At 48.0% G+C, this 14682-nt stretch overlaps 3 protein-coding genes across 3 annotated transcripts; 1 reads left to right on the plus strand and 2 right to left on the minus strand.

Moving 5' to 3' along the window:
* Positions 1 to 1656: 1656 nt before the first annotated feature.
* Positions 1657 to 2715, plus strand: LHYA1_G007966 (uncharacterized protein; the record flags this gene model as incomplete). Its single annotated transcript, XM_031152889.1, has 2 exons — positions 1657 to 1737; positions 2014 to 2715. 2 exons carry the CDS (start codon positions 1657 to 1659, stop codon positions 2713 to 2715), a joined length of 783 nt encoding a protein of 260 aa, XP_031002891.1.
* Positions 2716 to 6033: 3318 nt separating this feature from the next.
* Positions 6034 to 7432, minus strand: LHYA1_G007967 (putative acid phosphatase; the record flags this gene model as incomplete). Its single annotated transcript, XM_031152890.1, has 3 exons — positions 6034 to 6916; positions 6966 to 7276; positions 7331 to 7432. 3 exons carry the CDS (start codon positions 7430 to 7432, stop codon positions 6034 to 6036), a joined length of 1296 nt encoding a protein of 431 aa, XP_031002892.1.
* A 2656-nt stretch (positions 7433 to 10088) lies between these two features.
* ro-3 (Dynactin,150 kDa isoform) lies at positions 10089 to 14143 on the minus strand (the record flags this gene model as incomplete). The annotated part of the gene is made up of 2 exons (XM_031152891.1): positions 10089 to 13673; positions 13727 to 14143. The coding sequence occupies 2 exons, from the start codon at positions 14141 to 14143 to the stop codon at positions 10089 to 10091; spliced, it is 4002 nt and encodes a 1333-aa protein (XP_031002889.1).
* Positions 14144 to 14682: the final 539 nt, after the last annotated feature.

Raw genomic sequence — 14682 nt, forward strand, 5'->3', positions numbered from 1 at the left:
TATGCCTGAGCAGGTTCGGGTTCACGCTTTTCTTCTGGAGAATCCTTCCAAAGAGTCCCATATGCCTGCGCCGGTTCACGCGCGACCTTAGTAGGCTCGTCTTTCCATAGAGTGCCGTACGCTTGGGCTGGCTCGCGTTTCTCGTCAGGTAAAGGGTTTGCGGCTGCTATGGTGCTCATGGCAGCCAGAGCCAAGGATAGCTTTGCGAAAAGCATTGTGGGGATTTGAGAACGTCTTTCTTGTTAAGTTTGAGGGTAAGTGAGGTGTTAATTGAGATAGGCTTGAACGCTACTCTTCTCTATTACCTGGAGTATCGGGGTGGGGGGTTGGATGTATTATATTATATCCCAGAGTGGATAATTCTGAAGTGCCAATTGCGTGCTGATCTTCGGTGACAAGGAAGTTCAAGATAAGAAAGGTAATTTCGACGAGGCTAGCCCCTAGTCTAGTTGAGTCCTTCTAATCTCGCTGTCAGGTAGGACCGAAAATTAGCAGTAAAAGTTCCCACGAGAGGGACGTCAAAGGAACGCGGCAAAGTGCATGTCAGAGTTGTACCTAGCTAAGTTCGATGAAGCAAGTGATGGCTAGCCGAAGACCAGCTAAGAATGGCGTGAGAGAGTGTACCGGCTAAACATTTCCGAGGCCATAACCTATCATATTCTTAAAAGATTGAAGATACCTTCCTGTTTGGTTTTGCTCAAGACTTGGCAACTCAATTGTTCATGTGGTAAGACAAATCTTTATTGAATCACGAGGACGAGTAGTGTCAAGGTCAATATCTAGCTCATGCTCCACTCCCTCGGTGTTTTTATGTTTGATGTGGCGTATAGGAACCGGTGTACGAATCACCGTTCTCTCTACGTCTCCTGTGTAGTCAAAAGGGGTTGTGTATACCTCGCTTAAAATCGCTTGGGCTTTGGATTGGGTGCTTCGTGCAGGTGGTCCTGTTAAAGTAGAGGCTCAAGTGCAAGACAAGCTTAATGCATAATAAGAAGGTGAAATACTATCTGTTGCCAAGGATTACTTACATATTCCGCTTCGTTTCTGACAAATGGGGGGTCAAAAGATGATGCAATTCATTCTAGGCTTCGCCGTATAATGTAACCAGGTAACCTGTCGCCAATTTCATTCTTGGCACTGGACTGCACTAACTGACGCCTCGTAAGTTGAAAACGACATCTTGTTTGGTATCAATGCTAGCTATATGGTCAAAAGTTGTTGGCTGAGTTTAATATCGAGTCAAGTGTTTAGAAAGACATTAAGGCTCGGTAAACTTGAACAATATTTATCATTGTAACAGCTCAGGTACTACAACATTTGTAGAAAACAGTACGGTAGTGATAAGCTTATGTACTACTAGAAATGGTTGCGCCTTATTACCCCGCTTAATCGGGAGCCTTATTCTGGTATATCGGTGCGACCCGCACAAGACCAAGCCATCTGAAGTTTATAAATATAACCATACTTGGAAGGTGTCTTCGGGCTCGCCTTAACGATACACGAATATGTGCATCCACTTGATGCACCCTTGACGGCATATTAAAACTGTCTATTCATCACGTCATCGAGCCTGTTATGTGATCTGCTAAAACGTTAGACTCTGCAACAACATCTCACTAGAACATCTTATCCCGCGGCAAAACAATATCAAGCAAAATGAAAGATATTGAGTCGTCAAACCTAGGAGCGTACTCAGCGGTGCCGAAAGAGGAAACACTGGAAGAGAGTTTTGAAACAGTATGTTATTCGACCAGACCTCATAAACATATTGACAACATGTTTAGAATAGCTCGTATAAACAATCTCTCCAAAGTGGAACATGGAAAACTAGAACTGCCATAACTATTAACATTTTGCTCTTCCTTCTATCTTTGGCCTTGTTTTATAACTCATCGAATCGGCCAACTAGCTCACTTAAGCAGATGTCTTACTACTGCAAGTCAAAACGTCTAATGATCCCCGCTTCTATTTTCTACTAATACTTCCAAAGCCCCATTGTTTGACCGAATAAAGATTCCATTCATCTCCAAAGTTGTTCAAGGCGCCTTATTTAACGAGGATGACATATTATTTCGCCAAGACCCATCACCCGAAGTAGACGATGCATGGAAAACACTTACAGACATCGGAGTGGTCATCATCACTGGCGAGGAGGTTGCGAAGCTGGATAAAGACCCAAAGGAAACAGTAAAAGTACCGCCGTCGTGGGGACATGGAGATGATGCACACCTGGCCCAGCCAGACGGCCAACACGCCCTTCATTGTTTGAATGCACTCCGCAGATACGCTTACCGGGAGGAATACTTCCCAACTCAGACAAAATGTCCTTCAAACGCCACTTCCAAGATAGCGCTACAGCCTTACCATCAAGCCCACCTTTCGCACTGCCTCCACATCCTTCTGCAAACTTTGACTTGCGATTTCAGCACTGATATGATAACGCACAAGTGGATGGCGACCCAGAAATTTCCCTTTCCGGACTTTTCGATAAACAAAAAATGCAAAGATCATAGCAAGCTTTTGGAGTGGCAAACTCGCGAGAAAATTAGCGTTGAGATGTGGGTGGAAATTTCGGAAAGAGGCCCTTCAAAAGAGACAGGAGAGACGGTGATTCCATTGCCACCAAAGTTCGAGGCTTGGAGCGAGACGTCTGATGTTGATGGATCAGTGATTGGAGAGGGCGCACCAGCCGACCATAACCATATGCGTGGATGAAACGAACTATAGAATAAATCCCAATGGCTATACATCTGCCCCTGCTCTTTTGGTTATTCCGCACTTAGGCTGCAATAAAATGTAGTATGGGTCTCATGGAAAGAAGCCGAGGGCTTTGCACAGGCGGAGTACTCATATTGATGGATTATGGGGCTGAAGAAAAGTTCAATTCATTGGAAGATCATATGCTGCGATTTTGAAGAATAACCGCTCGGCCTAGACTCGGGTTGCGATTATGTCCAGAATCAATTGTGAAAACTAGGGCAGGTCTTTGCTCGTTGCCGCGTTGCTCAAACCAATATTAAGAGGTGGATTTGATGTCTATGAATCTAACAATTTCAGCCACATGCCTTGTCTACTTCCATTCGTAGTACCAAAATCATGTATGCAGAGACATCCAAGGAAGACGAAGCCTCCAAATCAGCCGCAGACAGCACACTTTTCGACGAAAACACATGTTCAACTGCAAGTTTTCAGCGATAACTATACTGTCTATTCTGTGTACCAACTCATGTGAACTAAAGTCTAAAACATGTCCACTCCATTCTATTATCGCAAACAAAATCAAATTAAAACCAAAAGATAACAGACATAACAACATGATCATCCCAGGCATCCGAAGACTAAGCCATTAGCCGGCAGGATGTTCCACCTAACAATCGTACTCGACATAAAACCCGGTGTCGGCACTCTGCAACAGCTGAACCGATCCTTCAGCACCACCACTGATGCCGAACTTGAACGCCATCTCAGTACCGCAAGTCACATCCCCAACGATATGAACCTCTTCATTCGGGTTCGCGGTATTCCAATTCGTGAAATCCGGGTTCCCGATTATATTACCCAAGATCGGATCCACCGTGTTGTGAGTGATTGAAGTCGGCATGGGCCCTATGAGAGCGTAAGCGTCTGTGAGACCAGTGCCGTTCAAGTAGAAGATTTGTCCGGCGCCGACGGACCACATCAGCACACAGTTCTTGGCGGTAGAAGGGAGACCGGAAAATACAATGACCTGTTCGTGAACATTCGTGCCGTCACTATCTTGGGAGAGGGAGATTACGTTCATGGTGCTGGCGGCATCTGGTGAGCTGGGGTCGATGTTGTGCATGGAAAGTTGATAGAGTTTGTTACTGCCTGGCGTGCATTGCGGAACAGGAGCTGCAGCCATCTTTGTGGCAAGTTGGTTGGCGGTGAGAGAACATGCATCAATTTCAGAGCATCCCCTGAAGCCGTTGGCAGCGCAGACATAGTATGTGGTCTGGGCTGGGCAGTCTCCCTGCCATCGTCTGGTCGAAAAGGACGTCAAAGTTGGGTAACCAAGGATGAGTCCGACCAGCGCGGACATCAAGACGATGGTAAAAGCAGAGGAATGCATTTCGACTACTCTGATGGAGAAATGAAGAGAGTGATGAGGATTGGTCTTGAGGGGGAAGATTTAGCCGGAAGGACGTGTGAAAGCTTTGATGCTGTTGGTTCAGATGATGAGTGCGGGGGGAAGAGCTTTGAACGTTGGAGTTGATGGTTGACTGGAGCTATTGAGGGCGATGAGGATACTTATAATTACTAAATGAAAGCATCAGGTATTACAACAAGGAACGAAAACCAAGAAAACACGCACCAGGGGAGCAAACGGAGCAAAAGCAGCAAAAGATGGCAGTATCAAATGAGGCTGACGGGTACCAAAAAAAATGGCGAGATGTACAGCACGTACTGCAAAGGTGAGACTGGAGGCTGGAACAACCAGGTATACTTGTGGTCCAAGTTCTGCATCATTTGCACCGGCATTTTCAGAAGTGAAGTTGGTTCAGTGAGGGCGTACGCGTAGGTGATCACAATTCTGGGTTATAGAGCCTTCTCAGAAAAATGCGCAACAGACATCAAGCCAAACGACTAACAAATTCTAAGGATAAGAACGGCGTTCGCCTTTGGGATTTAGTGAGAGGCACTCCAAGGGGGTTTCTGCATCTTCCAAACGAAGTGTGGTGTTGCCTGATGCTGCAAAGTACATGTATAGCCAGCTGTGCAAAGAACTGGAGAGAACCGTTTTCATCTTTCGCCTGCCTGCTTCAATGCACAATAAATCATGCAGGAGAATGCACATAACCACTTAGTGTTAAACTCCACACAAATTCCCGGTGTTGTTGCTGCGATCAAAGGATGGCAGTGGTGAAGCTGGGGAAGAAGCACGGTCTGTGGCTTGGATATTGATACGGATAGGCGGCTACTGTGAGACCATAGAGAAGGATTAAGAAAAGCTAGCGACTGAAAGGATAGGGAGAAGTTTGGAGAACGGTCAAACAAAATGTCTCAGGCATAGGGGAGGGGGGCATCCCTACTGGTGCCATGTGATTGTGACCCCGCACTTGCATTTGCTGTGGATAATCTTTCAGGCTTTTTCGTTTTCAAAGAAACGAGGAATGGGTTTCTGTACAAGGCAATACAGGTAACTGGATGAACTAAACAGTTGACGGTCCTATGCAGACTGAGTATCGGGCCTGGGAAACTCCTTTGAGCTCTCAGAACTCCTGGTATATTCAAAAAGCGCATGACTCATTTCAAACTTCACTCTTCGATTCTTCGATGCAATTGACTAGATCAAGCAACTCAGACCAAGACACAACAAAGACTTAGAGCAACAATAGACGACAAGGAACTTGGCGCAGGCCCCGAATAAACACGCCAGAAAGCATCCTAATAAGACAGTAATAGACAATAAGTGTATCAAAATCCCTTCTTTTTTTAAGCAAGGCTGGATGAGGGTTCCCATCTTCACAACTTTGAAAGTCTTTCATGATTATGAGACGCCACGCGGAAGGGACTTGTGCATCTTCAAGGCTAAGCCGACCCGAAACTTCCTGCATTCATCCACCGCAACCCTCCCATGCCACCAACCCTCTATCTAGAATCCACACCCTATAAACCATCTCATCACTCCCGACATCTTCCTCACCCAACCAGCCCTGTATTGGGAGTAGTAGCACAAGGACACTAAGGCGCAGTTTTGCCAGAAGAATCTATCCTGGCAGATGGCCCAACTTTTCTCCCCGGACTCCAGGGCTGTATGAAGCAAGAAGTGGTCATCTGTCTCTCTACACTCGTAGAAAGGAGAATGATGCTAAAGAAAATCTTCCATCCCTAGCTCGAAGCTGCAATAAGTGTCCAAGGCTGATTTCCTCACCTGAGACTCCAGAGTTCTTCCGTATCATCAAAATTCTATTCGTAAATCTTGGACTCCATATAACCACATAATCGCACGATATCCCTCTGGTATCATCCCCTCCCATGCTATCCCAGCCCATGCAATCCGACGCAATCCGCTTAAAATACAAATGCCGCAATAGCAAAGACACCAAATCCCACCCCTGCCCAATTGATGTCCAAAGTGACCATCCGATTCGCCCGCGACTTCTTACCCGCCGTCGCAGTCGGTGCCGAGCCTGTCGAACTCGGTGTACTTGTTACTTCTGCCGCTGGAGCTTGCGCTTTATATACCGGCGCATTCGGATCCGCCGTCCCATTCCCCCCATCATGTAGATAGCCGCTGCCATCATAGGGCGTCATATCTCCTGCTGCTTCACCCCAATTTGATTTCACTGTCTCGTCTACGCCTTTCCCACCTGCGCCGATGAGCTGTAGGTTGGGTGCCGGAATGGGCTTGTTGAGTTTTAGGTCGGTGTTTAGGAAGCCGGCGTAGGAAAGAGAGTTGTTGACCGAAGCGATGTTCTCCGGTGCATGGTTTACGTAGCCTGTTTTGTTAGCTACGAGGTCGAAGACATTTGCTCCTACGTCGTAGCGCCCGAGATTTGGGAGGCCCCAGTTGTTTTCTAGAGTTGAGAGGATGGAGTAATGGGTGTAGAGCGTACTGTCGTTTGTGCCCTGTAGTTCCTTTGGAACAGCCCCGCCGAGGAGGAGGGATCCGATGCGGTTGGGTATCGGGTATGTAGCGCTCTCGTCGTAGGTGAGGAGGACTAGCGTCTTCTCCATGAATTGCTCGTTCGCAAGCAAAGGGGTAATAAAAGACTGTGTCCAATTCGCAGCATATTCCAAAGTCGTATTATGTCCATCGTTCAGCATATCCGGAGACATGTGGGCGTATTGAGGAAGAGTATTCGCCTCGACATCGGATTCGAAGTCTTTGAAACTCTGGAGGTTCCCCAGCCGGGTTCCGTTCATGCTGATGCTATCGTACGAGATGAAGGGACTGCAGTGATCAGCAAAAATGCTCATCCAAGATAACCGCAGATACTCACTTGTGTTTCCGAACATAGTCCCACCCCGATCCATCAAAAGCCGTACTCCCCTCCCCCATAAAGCCCGGACCAGGTAACCCTTCAAAATAGCCCTTCCAACTTATATCTTGCGTATCAAACAAGTCGACCAGCGTTGACACATTTTGTGGGATCTGCACAAAGCCATCCTGGTTCAAGCCAAAGTAGTCGCCGCCCACAGAAGCAATGTAGTTCGGTTGCGAGGGATGTGTGAGGCCGTAGTATTCGGTGAGTAGGATGCCTTGTTTCGAGAGGTCTGCAAAGTGGGAATTCTTGTCCACCTTATCAAAGTCCTGTCGCATAAGTCAATACATGCCATTCTATCTATGGGAGGGAGAGTGCCTGACCTGGTTCTCCAGCCATATCGTGATGAATCTATCGAATGCCTTTCCTGGTACATAAGCCGCCGTCGCAGCCGTCGCGGCGGCCGTCAAAAGTAAAAGTCGCATAATGTTTAAAAAGTACAGATGTAGAAGAGAAGAGCATTATTCGGGTTATCAATATGTAGAGGACATGGTGGTAGTGTTGGCTTTGTGGTGGAATGGAAGAAGGACGTGATGGGCTTAAATGTTGTCTGGAGTGACATACATGTCGCAGGGGGTCGCGTGCTGACATGCATGCACCGAATTGATTTAGCGGGCAATTGCGCCTCATCAACCCCCCTATTTAAAGCGAGTTCTAAAAATAGGTACGTACTCGTGCTTAGGAAAGAGTCTTCCATTATCTCTTGCAGTGTTTTTACGGCCTTCCCTGCAACAGAGCCCCAATTATACGGCACTTATTCTCATCGATCTTAACGTTCCACGCCACCTGGGAACATTACTCGAGTATAAATCGGTGCTGCTTCGCGCGATACATTTTCTTGTTGTGGACACGACCGTAAAGCACTATAGGAGTTATATTGGTTTTGGCATCTCGTTATATCATATACAAGTCATTGTACACATTTCAACCTCCTTCGTAGATAATCGGCTCAGTTTGCATCATGCTCCTCTCCCAGTTCCATCTGTGAAAAAGCAGAAGATACAGCTCCATCGTTCTCTTTTTGCCGCCTGGCGAATTCGGCCATCTGTTCGTCGCATCTCCTGTTCCAACGCCTGCGCCTGTTGGGCCCCGTCAGTCAGTGATTTCAGGCATCAAGGGACGAGCACTTACCAGCATCTTATGAAATTCGGGATGAGGTACACTGGGGTCCTTGGACAACCAAGCCTTGCGCCATCTGCCCATTCTCTTCTTTTCCCCGTTATTCGTGTATTCAATCTTGGCACCACTCAAGGCAAGATCCAATTCCAATGTCACCCTAGCCCTGATGGCCGAATCACTCTCGAAATCCCCATTTTCTGTAGGTATACCCGCGCGTCCCTTGGCAGCTTTCTGCTCTTCGCGGATCAATCTTTTGCGCTTTTTGTCTAGTAGTTTTGTAGCTCTGTCCTTACTTGTTGTTGCCTAAAGAACACATCAAAGAACTATACCATAGAATAAGAAATTGAATTGTGAAACATACGGTCATCTCCATAGAATCTTGATGTGAAAAATTCCAATTGGGTTGCCTGGGACCAGTGGGGGTATTGGATGGTAAACCCCGCTTTGCTGGAGGTGTCTCGGTATTCTCTGCGCCTTGAAATTGAGAGGTCACACGATCATCCCAAGCCTGTTTCCCACCCTCTGCTAAGAACACTTGTAGTTCTCTGGCGACTCGTTGTCGTCGGAGTTCGTCCGCAGAGTGTTCAGCCGTGAATGATTCATTCGTGGGGGGTTCAATCACGGATGGTTCAACCACGGAGGGTTCAGTCGGGGGTAGTTTAGCTTCAAGAGACATCGAACCCGCAAGAGCAAACATCTTCGTCATCTCATCCCCTTTCAAATTATTAACCCTCGGAATCGCCGACTTACTAAGGCCCTCGAGACTGCCATTACCGACAGCAATTTCCAGCTCTCGTGCCCTATGGGAAGCCTCTTTGTATAAGCTGTGTTCTCTGCGTGCTTTCTTCTCGGCCATGCGTGCCTAAAAACATATCAGTCGACAGGACGCATTAGGTAACGTATGTGACATACCGCTTGGATTACTGCTCCAGCTACCTTTTCGGCAGGAGATACTGTGCTGTTATTGTTCAATTTCCTCAATCTGCTCTTCTTTGTCGGCTTTCTCTTGCGCGCTGGTGCACTCGGCCCCTTCATCTCACCACCCATATCCAAATCTATATCTCCCTCCACCTTCACCTTTATCTCCACCTCCACTCCATTCTCCTTCTTCACGCGGCCATGCCGTCTCCCCGGAACGATATTCGACTCATCAAACTCGCCCATTGCTGCCATGGCTTGGTGCGGGTTGGCAGCAGCTCCATCGTACATCGTTTCCACCTTGACCTTCACCTTAGGTCTTTCCCATGCTTTTGGTGGGGGTGACAATCGTAGTGATGCCCCATTCGCATCCGGGATCACGAACTTCTCGTCCTCACTTTCAGAGTCTGACGCATCACGCTTGTAATCCCGCGGTCCTCCCATCGCAGTTGGAGGTATCGAGAAATCCATCCTTGCGGAAATCGTCAAGTTCTCGGTCCAGAGTTGGCTCGTGACTTGACGCGAAAGGTTTTCCTCGTCAAAATATAATAAAGAGTGGAGCTTATTGTTCAGAGGGAATGTGAATTGCTGTTTGTAGCTTGGTGGGTGAATGCAAGTTGATAAGTTCCGGTGGAAAACCTGGCGCTTTCACTTCATAAAAAGGTTTCAAAAAGCTGTCGCTAAGTCATAAGGCTAATTGTCCCAAGGTGAGAGTAGACTGTCTCCTTATGAATGAGAACGTGGAAATAAAAGCAATATAGTTGGATGGCTGTTCAAGATTCTCAAAGTGCAGTTACACTGCTAAAGTCTGCAAACTCTGCAAACACTCGGACATTTAAATCATATTTCTTGAATAGTTTAGATTTTATGTGTAAACATAAGCTTGCCTCATAATCAACATAGGATTCGCCAGTGTGACTATGGCCTGGAACATATACATTTGAACACAACCACATTTCATGTCACCTCCTAGACCGGTGTATCTATGTTCCAATCCAAGCCAGTAGCCAGCTCTCCAGGGTATAGAACAAAAGCGCCTTAAAATCAGACAAACCCAAGTCTGCCCCTAAGTCCCTCAAAGTCATCCGGATCAACGATCTCAACTTCCCTGCCCTTACTCACACCCTTGCTCTCCAAGTCGGGTAGCCTCAGCGCAACCCTGGCAGCCATGATTTTCGACCTCTTCTCCATCCCAACCCCACGATTAGCATTCCGTTCAGCAAGCACATTTGCTTTCTTAACCACTGCATCTTTCCACCCACTCCAAGCTTCATAATCTTCCCGCTGTTTCGCGACGTGGTACTGCGGCGTAGATTTCGCTGGTCTCCAGGCAAGGCGATTTTTTGGGATGCTGTTGAAGTCATAGATCTGGGCAGTGCTGGTAAGATCAAGCAATTCATTGAGAACATCTTGGCCTTCTGCAAGGACAAGAGCTTTGCGCTGTTCTTCCGTGGATTTCGGTTTTGTCAACGGAACAGCGAGGAATTCGAGACCATCTGAGCCAGTAACTCGCGCACGTCTATTATCCTCGCGGAGGTAGCAGACTGCAGCTTGGAGACTAGCAATTTCGGTTTTAAGGGCTTCCATTTCTCGTGCTGTAGCAACGGCACGTTCTTTGCCGGCTTTGGAGCCGGGGGCTACGATGCCGAGTGCTTTGGTATCTTCCGCAACCTTCTTCCACTTCTCACGGTCGGCTTCAAGGGTAGCAAGGTCCTTATTTTGAGTTTCAATGGACTCAGAGAGTTCAGTCTCTCGTTTCTTGGCATCTTCGATCTTTTTCTCCAGCTCGGTGATACGTTCATTCTTTTTAGTCGCATCTCTCATACGACTCTCCAGAAGCTCTATCTTAACGGAAGACTCCTCGAGAGTTTGATCTCGCATGGCTATCAGCCGTGCTCGTTCGTGGTTGTCGTCCTTCAAACGATGGATCTCTGCCTCTGCGTCCACAGATACCGTCTTCGAGGATCTGAGTTCTTGCGATCTGAGAACCCATGGGGCGGAAGCACGTTCAAACTCTTGGGTCATTTCAAGATCTGACGTCAAAGCGGCGAGATCCATCAAAGAACTAGTCAGCGTACGGAGCTTGTTGGAGTAGGTAGAAAACAAGTCAGATTCGCTGGAAGCAAACAAGTTGGTCGTGGTTCGATGTACAGTGCTCTGTATGTCAAGGTAAGTAAATGGATCTGTTCTTCCCTCTTCATGTACCAGAGTGCAAATGTCATGTCCAATTTGTCGTGAAAATCCAGCAAGTTCTTGAGTGGCGGTTTCGCATTGCTCAAAGGTCTGGATAGTATCAAAAGTGAGAGACAAGGAGCGAGTCTTGAGATCTTCAAGTGCTCTGACAGCTTTACCAACGACTACTTTGGCGCTACGAGTGGATGTAATGACAGTCTCCGTCTTTCTGGCAAAATGTTGAGCATGCTCATCCTCATCACCCTGGGTAGGAATAGCGGCTTGGACGATAGCTCTTAAGGCTGACATTGCAGCAGCAGCATTTTCGAGATGACTCTGCATGACGAGGGTGCGCATATGAACATCATCGGCATAGCTTGCAAGACCGCTCGAAATGTGCACTTCGGCCAGATGAGACATTAATGCAATAGTACGTTGCAACTCATCTGCGCACTGCCTCTCTTTCAACTCATCTCGTCGTAGTCCATCAATCCACCCATTGAGGGCTCTCTCCACAGGTTCTAGCTCGTACAAAGCGCCCTCGTATTTTGCAAACTCCTCAGTTGAGCAGTGGCTAATAGCATTAACGAATCGATCGCACATAGCAGCCACCCACGCAAGTTTATCGAGAGCGTCGCAAGCGAAGAAAATGTCATCCTCATGCCCCAGAGGTGGCTGGGCGTTGACCCTTTCCTTCACAAAGCCATGAAGAAGATTCGCCTTGAATCCAACGCGCTTGAAGCGAAGAAGGGCAAGAACAGAATCTCTGTCGCTATGAAAGGCCTCGGGCAAGAACAGTTGCACAATGGCCAAATGCTCGGCAGCTTCTTGCGCATCCAGTCGTCGGAGTTCGAGATCAATAGTCTTCACTTGCGTCTTCGCCGCCGAGACCTGAAGCTTCATGTTCAAATCCATCATTGCCCGAGATCGGCTATTCAACTGCTCAGACTCAGTCTCTGTCACTGCGTGTGAAGCTCTCATATCCTCCAGATCGCTTTGCAAATTTGTGACAAGCTCACGGAACCGTGACAATGTGTATTCCATGTCTTCCAATGCCTCATCCTGTTGGGCCGCGCGACGCGTCTGTTCACCGATAATAGTGTCCTTGAAGTCGATATCTTCTTGCATTTCCTTCTCCGTCTCAACATGGTTGATTTCGAGCTCGTCGTTTAGCTCCTTCAGGCTCTCGAGATCGTCTATAGTGACTTTCAACTCCTCGATCTGCTCGCTCATTGACATATTTTTGTCAGTTAGCTCTTCGATCATGTCCTCGGCACCAAGAGCATTGTCAAGCTGTTGTCGTAGATCCTCAATGCCAGCTTCAGATTGTGCCAGCTTTTCTTTGACTGCTTCATATTTCTCCTTCACGACACCGTATTCCCGCACATCTTCCTCTAGGCTTTTGATTTGGTCGTGCAATTCAGATTCTGTCTGTTGCGTCATATCGCGCAGTCGAATGAGAGCCTCCCGTAGCCTCTCGTTGCTCCTTTCCATTTGCAGCCAACCCTGGTTTGTCTTCTCTTCGGGGCTCATTTCGCCGCCAAGTTCTGCATTCTCCTCCTTTGCTAAGTCAAGCTCTAATTCGAGCATCTCCGCTTTCTCTTTCAGAGCGTCCAACTCCGTTTTCAATACGTCCGCTGTTTCTTCTGCCATCTCCCGGTCGAGCATTGCCATTTCAAGCACCTCTTCATGCTCTGCCTGCATGGTCTCAATGAATTCAAACTTGGATTCGGCTTCCTTGAGTTGCTTTCGAAGGTCCGTAATTTCATTTTGCTGGGGGAGGACTTTATCCCGCACTTTAATGAATAAAGCTTGAAACTTTTCCTTTTCTGCTTGTTCATGGTCCATGGTTTTCAGCTTCTCCCTATCCTCCTGCCGCTTCTTATCCATTACACGAAGCTTCGTCTTGAGATCTTCTATCTCACGGTTGGCGGCAGTATTTACACCAGAAGCTCTTTGAGACGCAGGGGAACCCGTGCTTCTAGGAGCAGCTGGAGATGCTTGACGACGTTCCGCAGCAGAAACGCGAGTAAGCACCGGGCTCATGGCCTTTGGGGCAAAACTCTCTGTCTTATTCGGCGAGTCATCGACCGGAGTATTGGGCCCGCTGCCCCCACTTGCCTGACCGCCGCTTAGCTGGCTACCGATTGGACCGACTCTCTCCACTCCGGGGCGTAGCTTCGGTTTCGGGGCAAGAGATACTCGATTGCTCGCAATTTTGTTGGGAGGCATCGACGCCCTATTTCCCACCCCTGGGCCGCCCGAAAGAGATTGTCTTGATGTCCTTGATGCAGGCATAGCTGGCGGGCCCATAGATGTCCGATTCACGCTGGCGCTGGGCCGTGACTTCGTGGTTGTTGCGGCTGGTGCCCGAGCATTTGAGGGAGTTCCGGTCCTTGGCGTTGAAACCGTAGATGTTCCAGCGGATAGCTGTTTGGTGGGAGACTTTGTGGGAGACTAGATCATGTTAAAAAAAAGAGTATGAGCTCTTGCTCATCAGGGGAACCTACTCGAAGCATACTAGAAGGACGAGAGCCCCGACTTGCAGGAGTAGGACTTGCTGCATTCATGCTTTGCCTTTTACCAGCTGCTATATCTTGTACAGCGCTCGGTCTCCTTCCCAGCGCACCTCGACCAGCGACAGTGCTGGGTCTTGACACCTTCTTCGCGACGGCAGGGGCAGGCTTCGGCACAGCAGCTGGCTGCTCAGTGACCCGCACAGCTGGTGGCCGTAGAAACATGCCCCTCCCCATTTCGCAGTCGAAATATCGTTCTCCTTGTATGCTGCCATCGTTCTTGCCACTGTCATCTTCGAGCTCAACTCCGATCCAGTCGCCTGCCGCAAAATGAGGTTGTCCAACGAAACGGATTATGGCGCTTCGGCCGTCGGCTAGCTCAACAGTCTGGCCAATTCTGAGGTCAGACATGATGCGTAGATCATTGGAGTAACATTATTATAGGATTCGGGACCTGGGGCGTGTATTTGTTGCGCTTTCTGGTTTGATAGTTTGGATGAATGTTGACCTTGGGAAAGGAGACGTGTGGACGTGACTGCCAAGGCGCTAGATATATAGGGTTGATGTTAAATAGATACACCCACACCCAGTCATTGAAGCGAAGTGATAAATGCACGACCACGACGACAACAAAAGGGGGTAACTTCACTTCGAACCAGAACATTTACTTTGTTAAAGTTGGTGGGCATAAAATACATTCACTTGCCGCATCTACTTTATCCCGCGAAACATTTGAGATACTATCTCCAACGGCTTCAAACAGGGCATGTTATTATCTTCATTTGACGCACCCCCAGCGCCTCTGCAACTTCATGCTTTCTCCGTAAGTACACCACCAAAATTCATTCACAAAGGTAAAAATATCACTTTCCTTGCAGTCCATGAATAATAGATCATAACACCTCCCAGCGCCATGACGCCCGACAGCCCCTGGGATCATTTGACGCATA

The sequence above is a fragment of the Lachnellula hyalina genome, assembly GCF_007821495.1.
Source record: "Lachnellula hyalina strain CBS 185.66 chromosome Unknown contig00146, whole genome shotgun sequence".
Taxonomy (NCBI): domain Eukaryota; kingdom Fungi; phylum Ascomycota; class Leotiomycetes; order Helotiales; family Lachnaceae; genus Lachnellula; species Lachnellula hyalina.